This window comes from Tachyglossus aculeatus, chromosome 4 (genome assembly GCF_015852505.1).
Source record: "Tachyglossus aculeatus isolate mTacAcu1 chromosome 4, mTacAcu1.pri, whole genome shotgun sequence".
NCBI lineage: Eukaryota > Metazoa > Chordata > Mammalia > Monotremata > Tachyglossidae > Tachyglossus > Tachyglossus aculeatus.
This window is the reverse complement of record NC_052069.1, coordinates 30,982,442-30,997,925: the sequence shown is the minus strand read 5'-3', so window position 1 is coordinate 30,997,925 and position 15,484 is coordinate 30,982,442. Positions and strand designations below refer to the sequence as shown.

Here is a 15,484-nt window from a genome sequence, read left to right as displayed (position 1 = left end):
AATATTTTGAGGTAACTGAGGCACAGAGAAGTTAAGTGACTTGCCCAAAGTCACACAGCTGACAAGCAGTTGAGCTGGGATTTGAACCTAAGACCTCTGACTCCCAAGCCTGTGCTCTTTCCACTGAGCCACACTGCTTCTCTCATCATCATTATTAATATTAAGTAATCTTTGCCATCATATATTTTACTACTTTAGGAAACATCACACCCATTCCCTTTGGGAACTAATTCACTCCCTTGGGTTCAACTACCATCTCTATGCAGATGTCTATTTCTCCAGACACAGCCTCTCTCTTCCTCTACAGTTTTGTATTTCCTCCTGTCTTCAGGACATTACTGTATGTATGTATATATGTTTGTATGTATTTATTACTCTATTTATTTATTTATTATATTTGTACATATTTATTCTATCTAATTTGTTTTGTTAATATGTTTTGTTTTGTTCTCTGTCTCCCCCTTCTAGCCTGTGAGCCCACTGTTGGGCAGGGACTGTCTCTATGTGTTGCCAACTTGTACTTCCCAAGCGCTTAGTACAGTGCTCTGCACACAGTAAGTGCTCAATAACTACGATTGAATGAATGAATGAATATATTTATTACATATTTATCCCCCCGCCTTACCTCCTTCCCCTCCCCACAGCACCTGTATATATGTGCATATGTTTATATGTATTTATTACTCTATTTATTGATTTATTTTATTTGTACATATTTATTCTATTTGTTTTGTTAATATGTTTTGTTTTGTTCTTTGTCTCCCCCTTCTAGACTGTGAGCCCACTGTTGGGTAGGGACCATCCCTATGTGTTGCCAATTTGTACTTCCCAAGCATTTAGTACAGTGCTCTGCACACAGTAAGCGCTCAATAAATAAGATTGAATGAATCAAAAGGGCAAAGCATTAGGAAATTTCCCTATGGTAGAACTTTATCTCCAGATGATGAATGTATTATAGTTGAAGAACTGAATTAAATATGATATTGTAATTTAGGTAATCAAAGAAGATTATTACTTTTAGTAGTAGCATCATTATATTTGTTATCCACCTACTATATGTAATGCACTGTTCAAATTACTGGGGCAGATATAAGTTACTCATTTTGGACACAGTTGATGTCCCACATGGTGTCCATATTCTAAATAGGAGGGATTTCACCCAGAAAAAGTAGTCATATGTCTAAAGCTACTGGGACACTAGATTTCTTGTTTATTTCATGTTCTAAATGTGTTTTCTCAAAATAGGTCCTTGCCCATTTTATCTGAACTGATTACTTGAATCAAATACAAGTTTTTCAATATGCTTCACTAAAATGTGATACACAGTAATCATATACACATACACATATACATGACTAACATCACCTAAACTAAATTTACATTTGAAAGAAAAAGCAAGGGAATGATCAGATGCAAAACAGCATAAACCAACTCTAGAAAATGGTCTGAAAACATAAAGGTGGCCAGATTTGAGAACTAGATTTAAATAAATGCATAGAAGTAATGAAAATGATGAGATACTGCAAGGGGCTAATTGTTGTTTGAGGATAATTTTTCAGGGGAAAAGCTCTTCATAAGTCAAAATCTACCACTGACACACTGATCAGAAGTTGCTCTTTCAGCATCCAGTCCCACCATCTAAATGTCCTCCTGCTTTAGACATGGGTAGCAGGTGGCAGGGAGGCCTCAGAGGGAGCAATGAGGTTCCTTTGGATGCTTCCACTGCCACTGCTCTGGTGTCTGAGCTTGGATAATAATAACAATTACAGCATTTGTTAAGCGCTTACTATGTTCCAAGCACTGTTCCAAGCGCTGGGGTAAGTACAAGGTAATCAGGTTGTCCCACGTGGGGCTCATGGTCTTAATCACCATTTTACAGATGAGATAACTGAGGCACAGAGAAGTTAAGTGGCTTGCCCAAGGTCACACAGCAGACAGGTGGTGCAGCCGGGATTAGAACCCACGTCCTCTGACCCCCAAGCCCGTGCCCTTTCCTTTAAGCCTCACTCCTACCCAGCAGGTGACACATTTTTAGCCACACTGAAAACTCCTATTCATCAATCAATCGATCAAATGTATCTACTGAGCACTTACTCTATGCAGAGCACTGTTCTAAGCACATGGGAGAGTACAAAGGTATTAGTAGACACAATCACTTCTCTCCAGGAGCCGCTATTTTAGCTTGCTATTTTAGCGTGCTATTTTAGCTTACTGAGCCCCTTCCTTCCTCTCCTCCTCGTCCCCCTCTCCATCCTCCCCATCTTACCTCCTTCCCTTCCCCACAGCACCTGTAGATATGTATATATGTTTGTACATATTACTCTATTTTTTTATTTTATTTTATTTGTGCATATCTATTCTATTTATTTTATTTTGTTAGTATGTTTGGTTTTGTTCTCTGTCTCCCCCTTTTAGACTGTGAGCCCACTGTTGGGTAGGGACTGTCTCTATATGTTGCCAACTTGTACTTCCCAAGCGCTTAGTACAGTGCTCTGCACACAGTAAGCGCTCAATAAATATGATTAACTGACTGACTGACTTGCAATCTATTTGTGAAGAAAAGGGTCAGTTTGGGCAGCCAACTCAACCCAGTTTCCACTGGGCTTCCAGTTGCCACTGGCTACTGCCCATTGTTGCTATGGTGACAGAAACATGGTGCTTCAGCTCAGGAAGAAATAAATACTGGATCGAAGAGGCACTGAGAGTGGTGGACCAGAGGCTCTAGCCATAGTGGAGGAGATGCTTCCTTACTTCCTGTTATCCTCATTCCCCCTTTTTCTTCACCTCTTTTCCACTCTTTCTACTTCCCTCTCTCCCATTCCCTCTGTTCATTATCATCATCAATAGCATTTATCAAACATCTGTGTATAGACTCTGGTCCTAAGCACTGTGTTAACGTAAAATCTAATGGCAGAGACGGGAAAATAGAAAATGCCAAATACCCATGCTGTGCACACATTAAGCACTCAATAAATACTATTGAATGAATTGAATGAAGAGTAAGCAGGGTGGCCTGGTGGGAAAAGTAGGGCCTTAAATATCAGAGGACATGGGTTCTAATTCTGGCTCTGCCACACGCCTGCTGTGTGACCTTGGACAAGTAACTTAACTTCTCTGTACCTCAGTTTCTTCAACTGTAAAATGGGGATTTTTTAAAAATGGCATTCATTAAGTACTTATTTTGTGCCCGGCATTATAAGCACTCAGGTAGATACACAAACTAATCAATTTGGACACAGTTCATGGCCCAGATGGGGCTCACAGTCTTAATCTCCATTTTACAGATGAGGTAATTGAGGCACAGAAAAATTAGGTGCAGAAGGAATGAAAGTTTCTCTAGACAGAAAGCTACTGACTTTTCATTTTAAGCACAGGGATGAATGTAGAGGACATGGCTCTAAGGGGGAATGGCTTACAGGTGTCCTCTCCTGGTATTTCAAGGAAGGGAAACCCATCTAAGGACAAGAGGGGCACAGCTTAACTTCCTGGACTAGGTGCAGTGTGAGTAGCACTTGCTCAATAAATTATCTTTCAGGTAGGGCTTCTTGGAGGCAGCTTAGGACTCTTGAAGGGTAGGGGTAGGGAAAGACATGCAATGGTTCTATTTCTACAGCTCTGAAAAAGCAAAAGTTGGAAAAGGTGTGACATGATAAAAAAAGGGGCACCTAACTTTGAAAGCAAAGCAATTTGAACAAAAACAAATGAACTGGAGTTCATGAGAGAGAGAAAAAAAAAGGTGATAAAATATGAAGTAGAATGAGCTAAAAGTAAAAAAAAATGCACCCGAAAGTTCCACTAGAAGACAAATGATATGCTTGTGGAGCTGAGATGATGAAATAAAGAAGAGTGAGTGTTTGAAAATGGAGAACTATTATACTTTAGTTAGTTCTGAAAACTTATGATCTGTATAAAATTATATGAGTAAATGAGGGAAAAAATTCTGTTATTTGGTAATTAATTGATTCTCTGTACAGTCACAGAGCCATTTCCAAATAAAAATCATACTAAATGGTGGGAATCCCTTCCACATGCTTGAGATCCTTTCCACTACTAAGGAAAAATGATCCGTGGAACTGGTGAGCCCAGCTGGGTTTTGTGCACATCCAACATCTTGAACTAGTCTTCCATTCTTCAATTTTAAAAAAAAAGAAAGAAAAGTAAACACATTTTGGAAGCACATTGCCCCTTAATTTTTAAACCCATGTGTATTTTGAGGGAAACGTAATCCACATGTTCCTGATTCATTTACACTTAAATCATTCAAATGTTGTTTTGTAAGAGTCATTTTAATGTCCAAGCTTTGGACCTTTTTATATAATGCTTTCTCCTTAAAAACAGGAAGTTGAATTTTGCCAGGAGTTAAAGAACTTAAAATCCCAATGAGTTCCCGCTCACTGAGATCTCCGAACCCATGAATTTTTTGTGGTTCTTCACCGGGCAACCTCCCTAACTCATTTTGCAACTAGGTCTGAGCCAAAATGGAATTTCCTGGGTGAAATAACACTTTGGGCTTGTAAAATACCACTCCAAAAGCCTCCATGGCACATCACATGATAACAAGAATGTGTAACTTGCCTTTCTCCTTGTAATAGATATTAAAAATTTCTGGAAGACTTTTGGCTTGTTTTGTAACACTACCCTTTCGTGGTCCAAATTTAAGAGTAATTAATTAATTCTTGCCTGGTAGCCTTTCTGATCAGTTCCAAATCAATGCTACGAACTTGAAAAATCTTTACCAAATGACTTTCACCAACTCCTTCCAAGCTGGCCATTAGACTAGAGGTAATGTGTCTGGCATCATTGAGCTTTAGTTGCCTAGAAACAGGAAAAGCACTCTGCCCAGATTGTAGCAGAGCTAATGAAGAGGGAACCATCCATGGAATGTTCCTTGCTTCCATCTCTTCCAAATTGGGAGCTTCAAACAAAAGCCTACCAGTTGGCCTGAACTGACTAGAATCAATCAATCGTATTTATTGAGCGCTTACTGTGTGCAGAGACCAGAAGAAGGTAATGTATGGTTGAAAAATAAAAAAGGACACTGACTTCATTTATTTCAGTACTTGTGAATTACTTTACTCCAGCGTGGCTCAGTGGAAAGAGCACGGGCTTTGGAGTCAGAGGTCAGGGGTTCAAATCCTGGCTCTGCCAATTGTCAGCTGTGTGATTTGGGGCAAGTCACTTAACTTCTCTGTGCTTCAGTGACCTCATCTGTAAAATGGGGATTAAGACTGTGAGCCCCACGTGGGACCATCTGATCACGTTGTAACCTGCCCAGCGCTTAGAACAGTGCTTTGCACATAGTAAGCGCTTAATAAATGTCATTATTATTATTTATCTTCCCTTACAATGGAAGGTACAAAAAATATTGGACAGGTATATTTTGTGTATTTACTTCCCAGGCTAGTCGAAGGAGCTAGGTAAGGAGAACAATATTTACTTATCACACATTAATCAATGTGCTCTAAATTCAATCCAATCGATCATATTTATTAAGCACTTAATATGTGCCAAACAAGTATAAACAATAGAAGCAGCATGGCCTAGTAATTAGAGCACAGGCCAGGAAGTCAGAAGGACCTGGGTTCTAATCTCAGCTCTGCCACTTGTCTGCCATGTGGCCTTGGACAAGTCACTTCACTTCCTTGTGCCTCAGTTCCCCCATTTGTAAAATATGGATTAAGACTGTGAGCCCCATGAGGGACAAGGACTGTGTCCAACCCAATTTGCTTGTATCCACTCTAGCGTGTATCCACTCTAGCGTGTAGCACAGTGTCTGACACACATAGTAAGCTCTTAACAAAAACCACAATTATTACTATTAATGTTGCAAAGGAAAAACAAATGGCTCCAATTGTGTGCAACAATTCCTGACCTCTATTTCACTGATAATGGAAAAGTCAAGATAAGTTATGCGTTATGTGAGAGATATTGTCGAGTAAATTATTCAGTTTCTGAACCTGAACCCATGTCTCTGATTCCCAAGCCCGTGATCTAGCCACTAGGCCATGCTGCACTAGACTATAAGTTTTCTGAGGACAGGAATCATGTCTACCAAACCTATTGCATTGTAGTCTCCCAAGTTCTTTGTACAGTGTTCTTCTGCACATGGTAAGTGCTCAATAAATATCACTGATTGATTTCTCTTGGTACTGCTGTAGCTCATTTTTTCTCTAATGATGATAATGATGATGACATTTATTAAGCGCTTACTACGTGCAAAGCACTGTTCTAAGCACTGCTGAAGGGGGAGAGAGGCACAAGCATTTTGTCTAGAACTCTCTCAGAAATTTAGGGAACATTTTCCCAAAAATGAGTGCCTGTTTGGATTAGGCATGACTCAGGGTCAGAAGAAATGGTTGTACATATCTGCTCATACACAAAATGTGAGACAGGGGTGAAAATTAATACAGAGTTTTGTAATAACCAAACCTCCATGTGATAGGATAATTGGGTAGTAGGAGGAGGAGTAGCTTTTAGTGCATACAGCAAGTATACAGTATAAACTCATCTGCTTCTCCCTTCTTGTATTTTATTTTAGGGTCTCCCCAACCAGACTGTGAACTTCTTGAGGGTAGGGATTATGTCTACTGATTCTATGTGACCCTCCCAAGCACTTAGGATGCTGCTCTGCACGGAGTAAGCACTCAATAATTACTATTGAATGATTGACTGGTAAGATATATATTAAATACAGTACTGTTAATACTCAAGGCTGCAGAGACTTAAATTCTCACAACCCAAATAAAGAACAGATGATGGATGTAAACTTAATTGTTAAATTCAGAATCCTATTTCCCTCTGTTTGTTTACAACTCACTGTCAATTTATCAACAATAATCAATCATATTTTTAATGTCTGTCTCTCCCACTAGACTGTAAGCTCACTGTGGGCAGGGAATGTGTCTGTTTGTTGTTGCACTGTACTCGCCCAAGCCCCTAGTACAGTGCTTTGCACACAATAAACGCTCGATAAATATAATTGAATGAAGGTCAAAGAGGTATAAAAGTGAGTCAATTACAAACTATATGGCAAGCCACAAGGCCTAGTGGAAAGAACCTGGGGCTAGGAGTTGGAGGACCTGGATTCTACTCCCAACTCCACCACTTGTCCGCCGTGTGACCTTGGGCAAGTCACTTGACTCATCTGTTGCCTTAACTCTTTCGTGAAATGTGGATTAAGACTGTGGACAGAAACTGTGTCCAACCTGATTTGTTTGTTCCACCCCAGCGCTTAGCACAGTGCCTGGCTCACTGATCTACATTTAATTGCTTTGGGGCTGAGAAAGGGGTGAATAAAGGGTGTAAATACAAGTGCAAGGGTGATGCAAAAGGGAGAGGGAGAAGAAAGGAGGGCTTAGTCAGGGAAGGCTTTGAAAGTGGAGAGAGTGATTAACTGTCAGATATGAAGAGGGTGGGTATTCCAGGCCAGAGGCAGGATGTGAGAGAGAGTCCTGCAGTGAAATAGACGAGACTGAGGCACAGTGAGCAGGCTGGTAGTAGAGGAGTGAAGTATGTGGACAGGGCTGTAGTAGGAAAGCAGCTAGGTAAGGTAGGAGGGGGCAAGGTGATTGAGTGCTTTAAAGCAAGCGTCTCTGACTGAGGAGGAGGTTCTTGAGGAGTGGGGAAACATGGCCTGACCGTTTCTGTTGAAAAATGATCCAGGCAGCAGAATGAAATATGGATTGGAGTAGGGACAGCCAGGAGGCTGAGAGGTCAGCAAGGAGGCTGATACAGTAATCAAGGCAGGATATAAACCATTTCACAAAATATACTTGTTTTCTATGTTAAATGGAGGGAAAGCTTAATTAGTAAATGTTATTTTCCTAGGAGTCAAAAAAAACCCACGTAAAGTTCTGCCTTTACTAAAGTAATCATAACTCATGTTATGTCATCATATTGATTGACAGCACATTAAGAAGAACAATCCAGGCTTAAAGATGAAGGTTAAATTCAACCCTTCCAAATTATCAATATGTGTTTCCAGCCAAAATTTATATTGCTCCCATTATGTCTGGCCCTCTGCAATCTTCACTTGCCAGCTTCCAAATACCAAATCTGATGCACATTTATTATCCTCAGGTTCAAGCCTCTCAATATGAAAAGATCCACTTAAGCCACTACCCTGTTCTTCATGTTCTTCCACTTAGAGCACAAATTAACCATAAATATACTAAGTTTATCAGAGGCAGTCTTGGTTTCCTACAAAACAGCCTCAGGCCCTAAAAGGTTCTACTGAATTATACCTTTGCAGATCTTCCTGAGTCGACGGATTTCCAATCACTTAACCAATGGTATTTATTGAGCGCTTACTGTGTGCAGAGTACTGGGAGGGTATAATATAATAGACATGTTCCCTGCCTACACTGAGCTTACAGCCTGGGGTTTTTCCAACCTAAAGAATATGCATGAGTTACCTCTGAGCCTTAGTTTCCAAAGAAAAGCCCAAATCTACATTCTGGAAAGTCATGTCTAATTGACAGTCGTGTTTCTTCACTTTTTGCCAGTCAAGAGATTGTCTACATTCCCACAGGGGGCCGGGAATGGAACTTATAAATGACTGTGGTGAACAGTTACAGTGAAAAAATATAAATTTTGGTTGAAGTGACACAATAATGAGTATCAAATTTTAAAGAAAATGAATAAAAGTAAATAAGTACATATCGAGATTAAGCATATTGTTCAATTGTAAACTCCTTGTGGGCAGGGATCACGTCCATTTACTTTTATTATAATAATTATAGTATTTATTAAGCACTTACTATGTGCCAAGCACTGTTCTAAGCACTGGGGATGACAAGAGTTGAGGTCGGACACAGTCCCTGTCTCACATGGAGCTCAAATTCTTATCCCCATTTTACAGATGAGTTAACCAACACACAGAGAAATTAAGTGATTTGTTCAAGTTTACACAACAGACATGGGGCAGAGCGAGAATTAGAATCCAGGTCCTTCTGATTCCCAGGCCATGCTCTATCCACTAAGCCTTAAAAAACTGTACTCTTCCAGGTGGTTAATACCATGCTCTAACAAAGTAATTGCCTAATAAGTAATATTGATCAAAATCATTCAAAAGTACTTATTTTTCAATCATAGTAGGGGCATTTGTAAAAATGAATTCAATGTTTGTTTTTGTAGGAAAGTGAATTACCTTGGAAAAATGAGAACCAGTATTATAATTACTAAACTGTAGTACTCAGAAAGGGGTGAGGCCTTCCCCAACTGAGCCCTCTCCTTCCTCTTCCCTCCTCCCCCTCCCCATCCACCCCGCCTTACCTCCTTCCCTTCCCCACAGCACCTGTATATATATATATATATATATATGTTTGTACGTATTTATTACTCTATTTATTTATTTTATTTGTACATATTTATTCTATTTATTTTATTTTGTTAATATGTCTTGTTCTGTTGTCTCCCCCTTCTAGACTTTGAGCCCGCTGTTGGGTAGGGACCGTCTCTATATGTTGCCAACTTGTACTTCCCAAGCGCTTAGTACAGTGCTCTGCACACAGTAAGCGCTCAATAAATACGATTGAATGAATGAATGAATAAAGGACAGTGGGGTTAGTTTAATGATGACATATGACAAGTTAAGAATGGTGGACCTATCTTTACACTCCATCTAGATGATTTCATATGATCACTTTATAAAAGAAAGTACTCGTTATAAACTGAATAATTTTAATAAGACAAAATGAGAATATTTTAGAAATAACTCTGTTTGATAGAAACCATGTTTTTAAACTTCTTTGAGAAAATAATGGGCTGTAGATTTAAAAATTCAAACGGAATTAAATTCCCAACAACTTATTTTGTGGCAATCTTAATTTTGTCCTCTAATCACTACCTAAGCCTTTATGGGTGGAGAAAATGAATTTAGTTTACTGGGATCAAAAAAATATTTTTTTTTCATTTGACAGATAGAAAAGATCCTGTATGAGTTACATAAAGGTTTCTGAGAAGTACAAAAATCATCACCTATTTTAGACTTCCTTTTTTCTCTTAGATGTACATCTATATATTCATTTGGTACAGAGGCTTTAGTCTTTCACTCATTTCACTCAACAGATTAATTGAGCATCTACTGAGAACAAAAGCATACATCACCATAATCAACATAAATACATACAGATTGAATATGAACATACAGAGTCATAGAATTCTAGCTATATGGGAAAATACTTTTCTGAGCATTTTACATATCATATTTTTAAAACTTTTTGACACCATAATGAATGTATGGTGCACCTTGGAGTGATTAGGCCAATTAGGAGTCAGAATGAGGCAGCCAACTGATTTTTCACTCCACGTTCCCATCCCAGTGGGTAGGGGGAAAGGGCCCATGTTTTGGCCGTATGTGGTCCAAACCAGAATTCCCAGGAGCATTCATAGCTGGGATCACTAGGACCCAGGAATAATCATGACAGTCCTGAGAACTTGGGGAGACCCAGTTGCTTCTGAATCTGCCTTCCCTGGGTGAGCAGACAAGAGGGGTGGGGTGGGGAAAATGGGTGGGAAGGGGGTGCAGGGAAATCTAAATTACAGTTCTGTGGATCCAGGGAAGTACCAGCAGGACCTCCCTGGGGTCTGCTACCTATGAGTCCAGATTCACCGCTCCCTCTCCCAAGTGATTCAGAGCAAACCACACCACACCCAAAATCACAGCCAACCATTCATCAGCTCCCCCCATCTGCCTCTCTGCGCAGCCAGCAGTGATGGCTCAATAGTTAACCCATGTTTAACACCCAGGAATCTAGGAAACAAACTAGCAATCATTTGGATTGGAAATCTCATTAGTTTTTCAGTATTTCCAAGGCCTTGGGTGCTGGGATGAAGTTAGAAGTCAAAATATGCTTGGCGAGCCCAACCAAATCCCCACTAGCCAAGCTCATTCCACATCACCACTGTACTCTTTAGTCCAAAATTGGCCTGGACAGTCAACTTTCCACAAGGGAATTCAGGACTGCTAGCCACCAGAAGCCAAACCAGAGTGCTCTGGCAGAGCACAGTGAGAACTTGCACATTAAACAGCAATAACCAGAGTAAAGCATACCAATATATCAATAATTCATTTTTAAATAGAAACTCAACCATTGGAAATATTACATCGAAACAGAACAATTAACTATTTATACATGAATTTATCCTTCAGGAAGCAGTAAGTCAAATGCTGAAACTGATGTAGTTAAAAGATATCATTTAAATTCTGCTATTTCTGTTTAATTGAAAAAAAATTCAAATCTAAGCAAGAGGGAAACATTAAACCCATTATTACACTCAAAATACCTCATGGAGCCTGGGGTTTTTTTATGAAACTCCTGATTTTCATAAACTTAAAAGAGTTAAATTGAGTTCCTAATTTGGGAATCTAAATCTCTGACTGCCCAAGCAGGGAGAAATTAACAGTTGAGGCAGTTTCCTATATTCAGGCCCAAAAACAACAAAAAAGGAAACTGCCTATAAAGCAAATGCAGATTTTGGCCAGATTACTATTCAGATTGTCTTTGCACTTAAATCAACATAAACAGCCATTCTAAACTACTGTCTGGTAAATATAATCAATGTTTATAACTAATTGGAATAATTCAAATGATTGTTCATTTCACTCTCCATGTATAAATGCAACCATCATTCCCATAAATTGTTGGCAGCCACATTAGTTACATTATTTGTATAAATATCCAGTTTAAAGTAATTTTAGTTTGTTACAAGACAGAATTATTCCCTCCTAATATGAACATCTCAACTAAGCATTTACCTCAAAAAAAATCAATTCCAAAAAATTGCCAAGTGAAATATGTCCCCCATAAAACCTCCCCAGATTTGAGTGGAAAATAAAGATTTGCTGAATCGCCTGATACCTTACTATATTACTAACGGCTCTTACATTTTATGAATATTGGGTGCCAACTCAAACTGAATTTTGAAATAGTTTAATTTAAGCATTCCTTAAAGAATAGAAAATGTTATTCTCTAACCTACTATGAGATCAAGAGGGATGTTTTCTTCTGGACTCTGTGGCCCGGTGAAAATTCCTTGAAATTAGGACAGTTCCCTTGTGGGTATCGATATACTTTGTATTAGATCCCAATGCCCACAGTGATGCTAAGTCAGAAAAGATGGCTTCAACACACCTAGAACTAGCCACAGCCCTCTCTCTGAGGTAAGACCGGTTAAGAGGGAAGGGATCTCTGTTGACCTTAATGGCCAGTGGAGAGAGAGACATTTGCCCAGGAGTGGAGAGCCCCAATGCCTCCACAGGCTTGGGGGTAGAGAAATACCCCACATGGGGTTCTGTGCTCTCATGGGGAATTCTTGTGGTACTGTTCAGCAGTTACTCCAGGAATACAGCCATCAACAATATGGTGTTATTTGGAGAGATCAAGTGAGGCCCTTCGACCCCTGGTCGGAATCCTAATCTCAGACAAGCACATCCAGAAACTCCAACACAGAAGTTTGGATGAGACCCAGGATTCCCTTCCAACCTCTGCAGATTTTAATTATTATTTTATTTTATTTTTTTGAGCCGAAGGAGGCTATTTTTGGTTGGACATAGAAAACAAAGCATACATCAGGGTGCTATTTCTGGAGAAGTCCCTCAAATCCTTCCCCAAGGTCACAAAACAATCAATCAATCATACTGATTGATATATGCAGAGCACTGTACTAAATGCTTGGGAGAGTATGGTACAAAAGAGTTGGTAGATTTTCCCTTGATCCCTTATGCCCTGCCCCAGCTCAGAAAATGGAGCCTGCCTGGCCCTAGAAGATTGAGTCAGAGAAAGGTCTCAATCAGTCAATTAATCAAGCATATTTATTGGGCACTTACATGTGCAGAGCACTTTTAATAATAATGATGATGGTATTTGCTAAGTGCTTACTATGTGCCAGGCACTTTACTAAGCACCGTACTAAATACCTGGAAGAATACAAAAGAGTTGGTAGACATGATCCCTTCCCTCATAAAGCCAACAGTCTAGAGGGGGACGACAGACATTAATTTAAATAAATACATTGCAGATATAATATTAATAATAATGGCATTTATTAAGCGCTTGTGTGCAAAGCACTGTTCTAAGCGCTGGGGAGGTTACAAGGTGATCAGATTGTACCACGGGGGGCTCACAGTCTTCATCCCCATTTTACAGATGAGGTAACTGAGGCCCAGAGAAGTGAAGTGACTTGCCCAAAGTCACACAGCTGACAAGTGGCGGAGCCTGGATTTGAACCCATGACCTCTGACTCCAAAGACCGTTCTCTTTCCACTGAGCCACGCTGCTTGAGAGAGCAGTGAATGAAGGGTGCAAATCTTATGCAAGGGTGACAGAAAGGAAAGGGAGTGCAGGATTAAGAAATGAGAATCTGATGAACACCCAATATACTTTGGCTGCAATAACACTTGCGGGGTAAGATGGACCATGTACCCTGAAACTAGCTTATAACATAAGGTTTCTGAATTTCAATTCAGCCATTGATCTGCATCACCAATTCCCGTCAGAAAATACATTCAAGGATATTCACTGCACCAAGTCACCAATAAAGCACAGAGGCCTGGCTCAAGGTCTAGGGGCTCCAGTTTTCTTATTCTCCAGTCTTTTCACTCAGTGAGTCAACATTAATAAGGATACTAACTCATCCCTAGGGTTCCTGGGAATGATAAAGTTATTTGAATAGTAAAGCGTAAATGAATACTAAATTAAACCAAATGAAAGTACCCCTTGCTTCAAGCTAATCCAAACTGAGCTATTCAACTGCACCTAAAATTGTTCTCACCAAGACATAGGCCAGCTTTTCCCCCGTAAACATATCTCTACTTTTACTATCCAGACAATTCAGCACATAGTTTTTTGTATACAAATTATGATATTTGCCTCAATTCTTAGTTTAGGTTTGCCTAAGGAGGCTTAGCAATACCATTTTACAACTGATCAATTGAACTCGACTGCTGTCAATACCCTGAAATCATATTATGTAATCTTCAACTAAGTCATGTTTGAGTCTGCCTCTTCCTTCCCTAGCTCAAACATGGTCCTTTCACACTGTAATCAATAGGTTTGTTTGTTTTCTGGGTGTTTTTTTTGTCTTTGCAAGGAAAACCATATTCACCAGCTCAAAAGCAAGCTATCACTTTGTTATGGTTTTAGGATTACATTGTGAACTGGAAATATTATGGTTAGAAATGTTTTGCAACCAAGTTACTTTAATTCAACAGACAAGCAACAATAACTGCAAGACATGAGTGGTTTGAATCCCATACCAAGGAGTGGGGTGCTAAAATAACACATTCCAGGAAGTTAGTAGAATACTGAGACGGAACTGTGTTTCTCCTCAGAACTTAAAAGATTGAAAAAACAAATACAAAAAACAAGTCAACAAACAAAAATATAAAATATGAAGTGGACAAGCTGAAGAAACAGAACCAGTAAAAATATAGGTTCTTACCAGAAATGGGCTCCAGCAAATGCAGGAGACACACATTATGGCCAAGAGCTGAATGATCATTTCAAAATGATGAGACCTGCCTTGTCGGTGCTGTTGACCTTTAAATTTTACTCTTAAAAGTGTAATTCCAGTGATGGCATTGCATAAAAAGGAAATACCCAGGGCTAGCAACCCAAGAAAAGAAAAAAGCAGAAGAAAAAATCTGTCTTCCCAGTCTTGGATGTGCTCTGTTTTGTAGAAGCACCAGGTCCTTGATGCTTGAATTGCATAGGCTCGAAACCTAACTATTGGCAGCAACGCAACAAAAACAGCAAAAAGACACACTCCGGTCAACATCATTTTCACATGCTTGGATGTCATTTTTGTAGAGTGGAATATCGGTTTGGTGACCCCAATGCACCGTTCGACCGCCATCACACTGCCCAGGAAGAGAGGGCACAGTCCGAAAAACACCATGCACATGCCAAAAACACTGCAAAGAACGTTAAATTGGTTAAAGCGGATCCAGTCTTTATCGGAGGCATAGACAAAAACCGCTATGGCTCCATTGATGAGGTGGCCAAACAGATCTGTGATAACTAAGCCACTAGCAAACAGCAAAAAAGATGCCTTTGACTTCTGTCTAAATCTTTGATATGCCTTCATGAGAATTACTATGGCGAGGCTGTTTGACAGGATTCCCACTGTCATGAAGATTACTGAAAAAAATACTGAAAGCCTCTTTTCTGTTTGGCAGGTTGTGTTTGAAAGGATCCCGATTGCCGGCAACAGTGGGGGCCTGGAATTGTTCATGGACATTGTGGTGGAGGTGAGCTGTTCACTCAAGACATCTCCGACTCAAGACAGTTCAGAAGTCCGGTATTCAAAAGGCATCTGCAATGGTACAATAAACCCAAGTTATGAAAAATCTCATCATTGCTCATCTGACATTTAAAACAGAAGCTCTGTGGTAGAAATGTCATTTTTTTTACCTAACATGAGCAGCATTGTGTAATATTGTAGAGCAACACGCATGAGAATATATTTTTATGTTTATTTTCCA

The 15,484-nt window shown here is 39.6% G+C and overlaps 1 protein-coding gene across 1 annotated transcript in view; it reads right to left on the bottom strand.

Moving 5' to 3' along the window:
- Positions 1-15,278, bottom strand: part of PTGFR (prostaglandin F receptor) — a 57,887-nt gene extending 42,609 nt beyond the window's left edge. Inside the window, exon 1 of the mRNA XM_038745970.1 lies at positions 14,443-15,278. Coding sequence (XP_038601898.1) covers positions 14,443-15,240 — 798 coding nt within the window. The 5' untranslated portion in view covers positions 15,241-15,278. The remainder of the gene's footprint in view (positions 1-14,442) is intronic.
- Between the last annotated feature and the right edge of the window lie 206 nt (positions 15,279-15,484).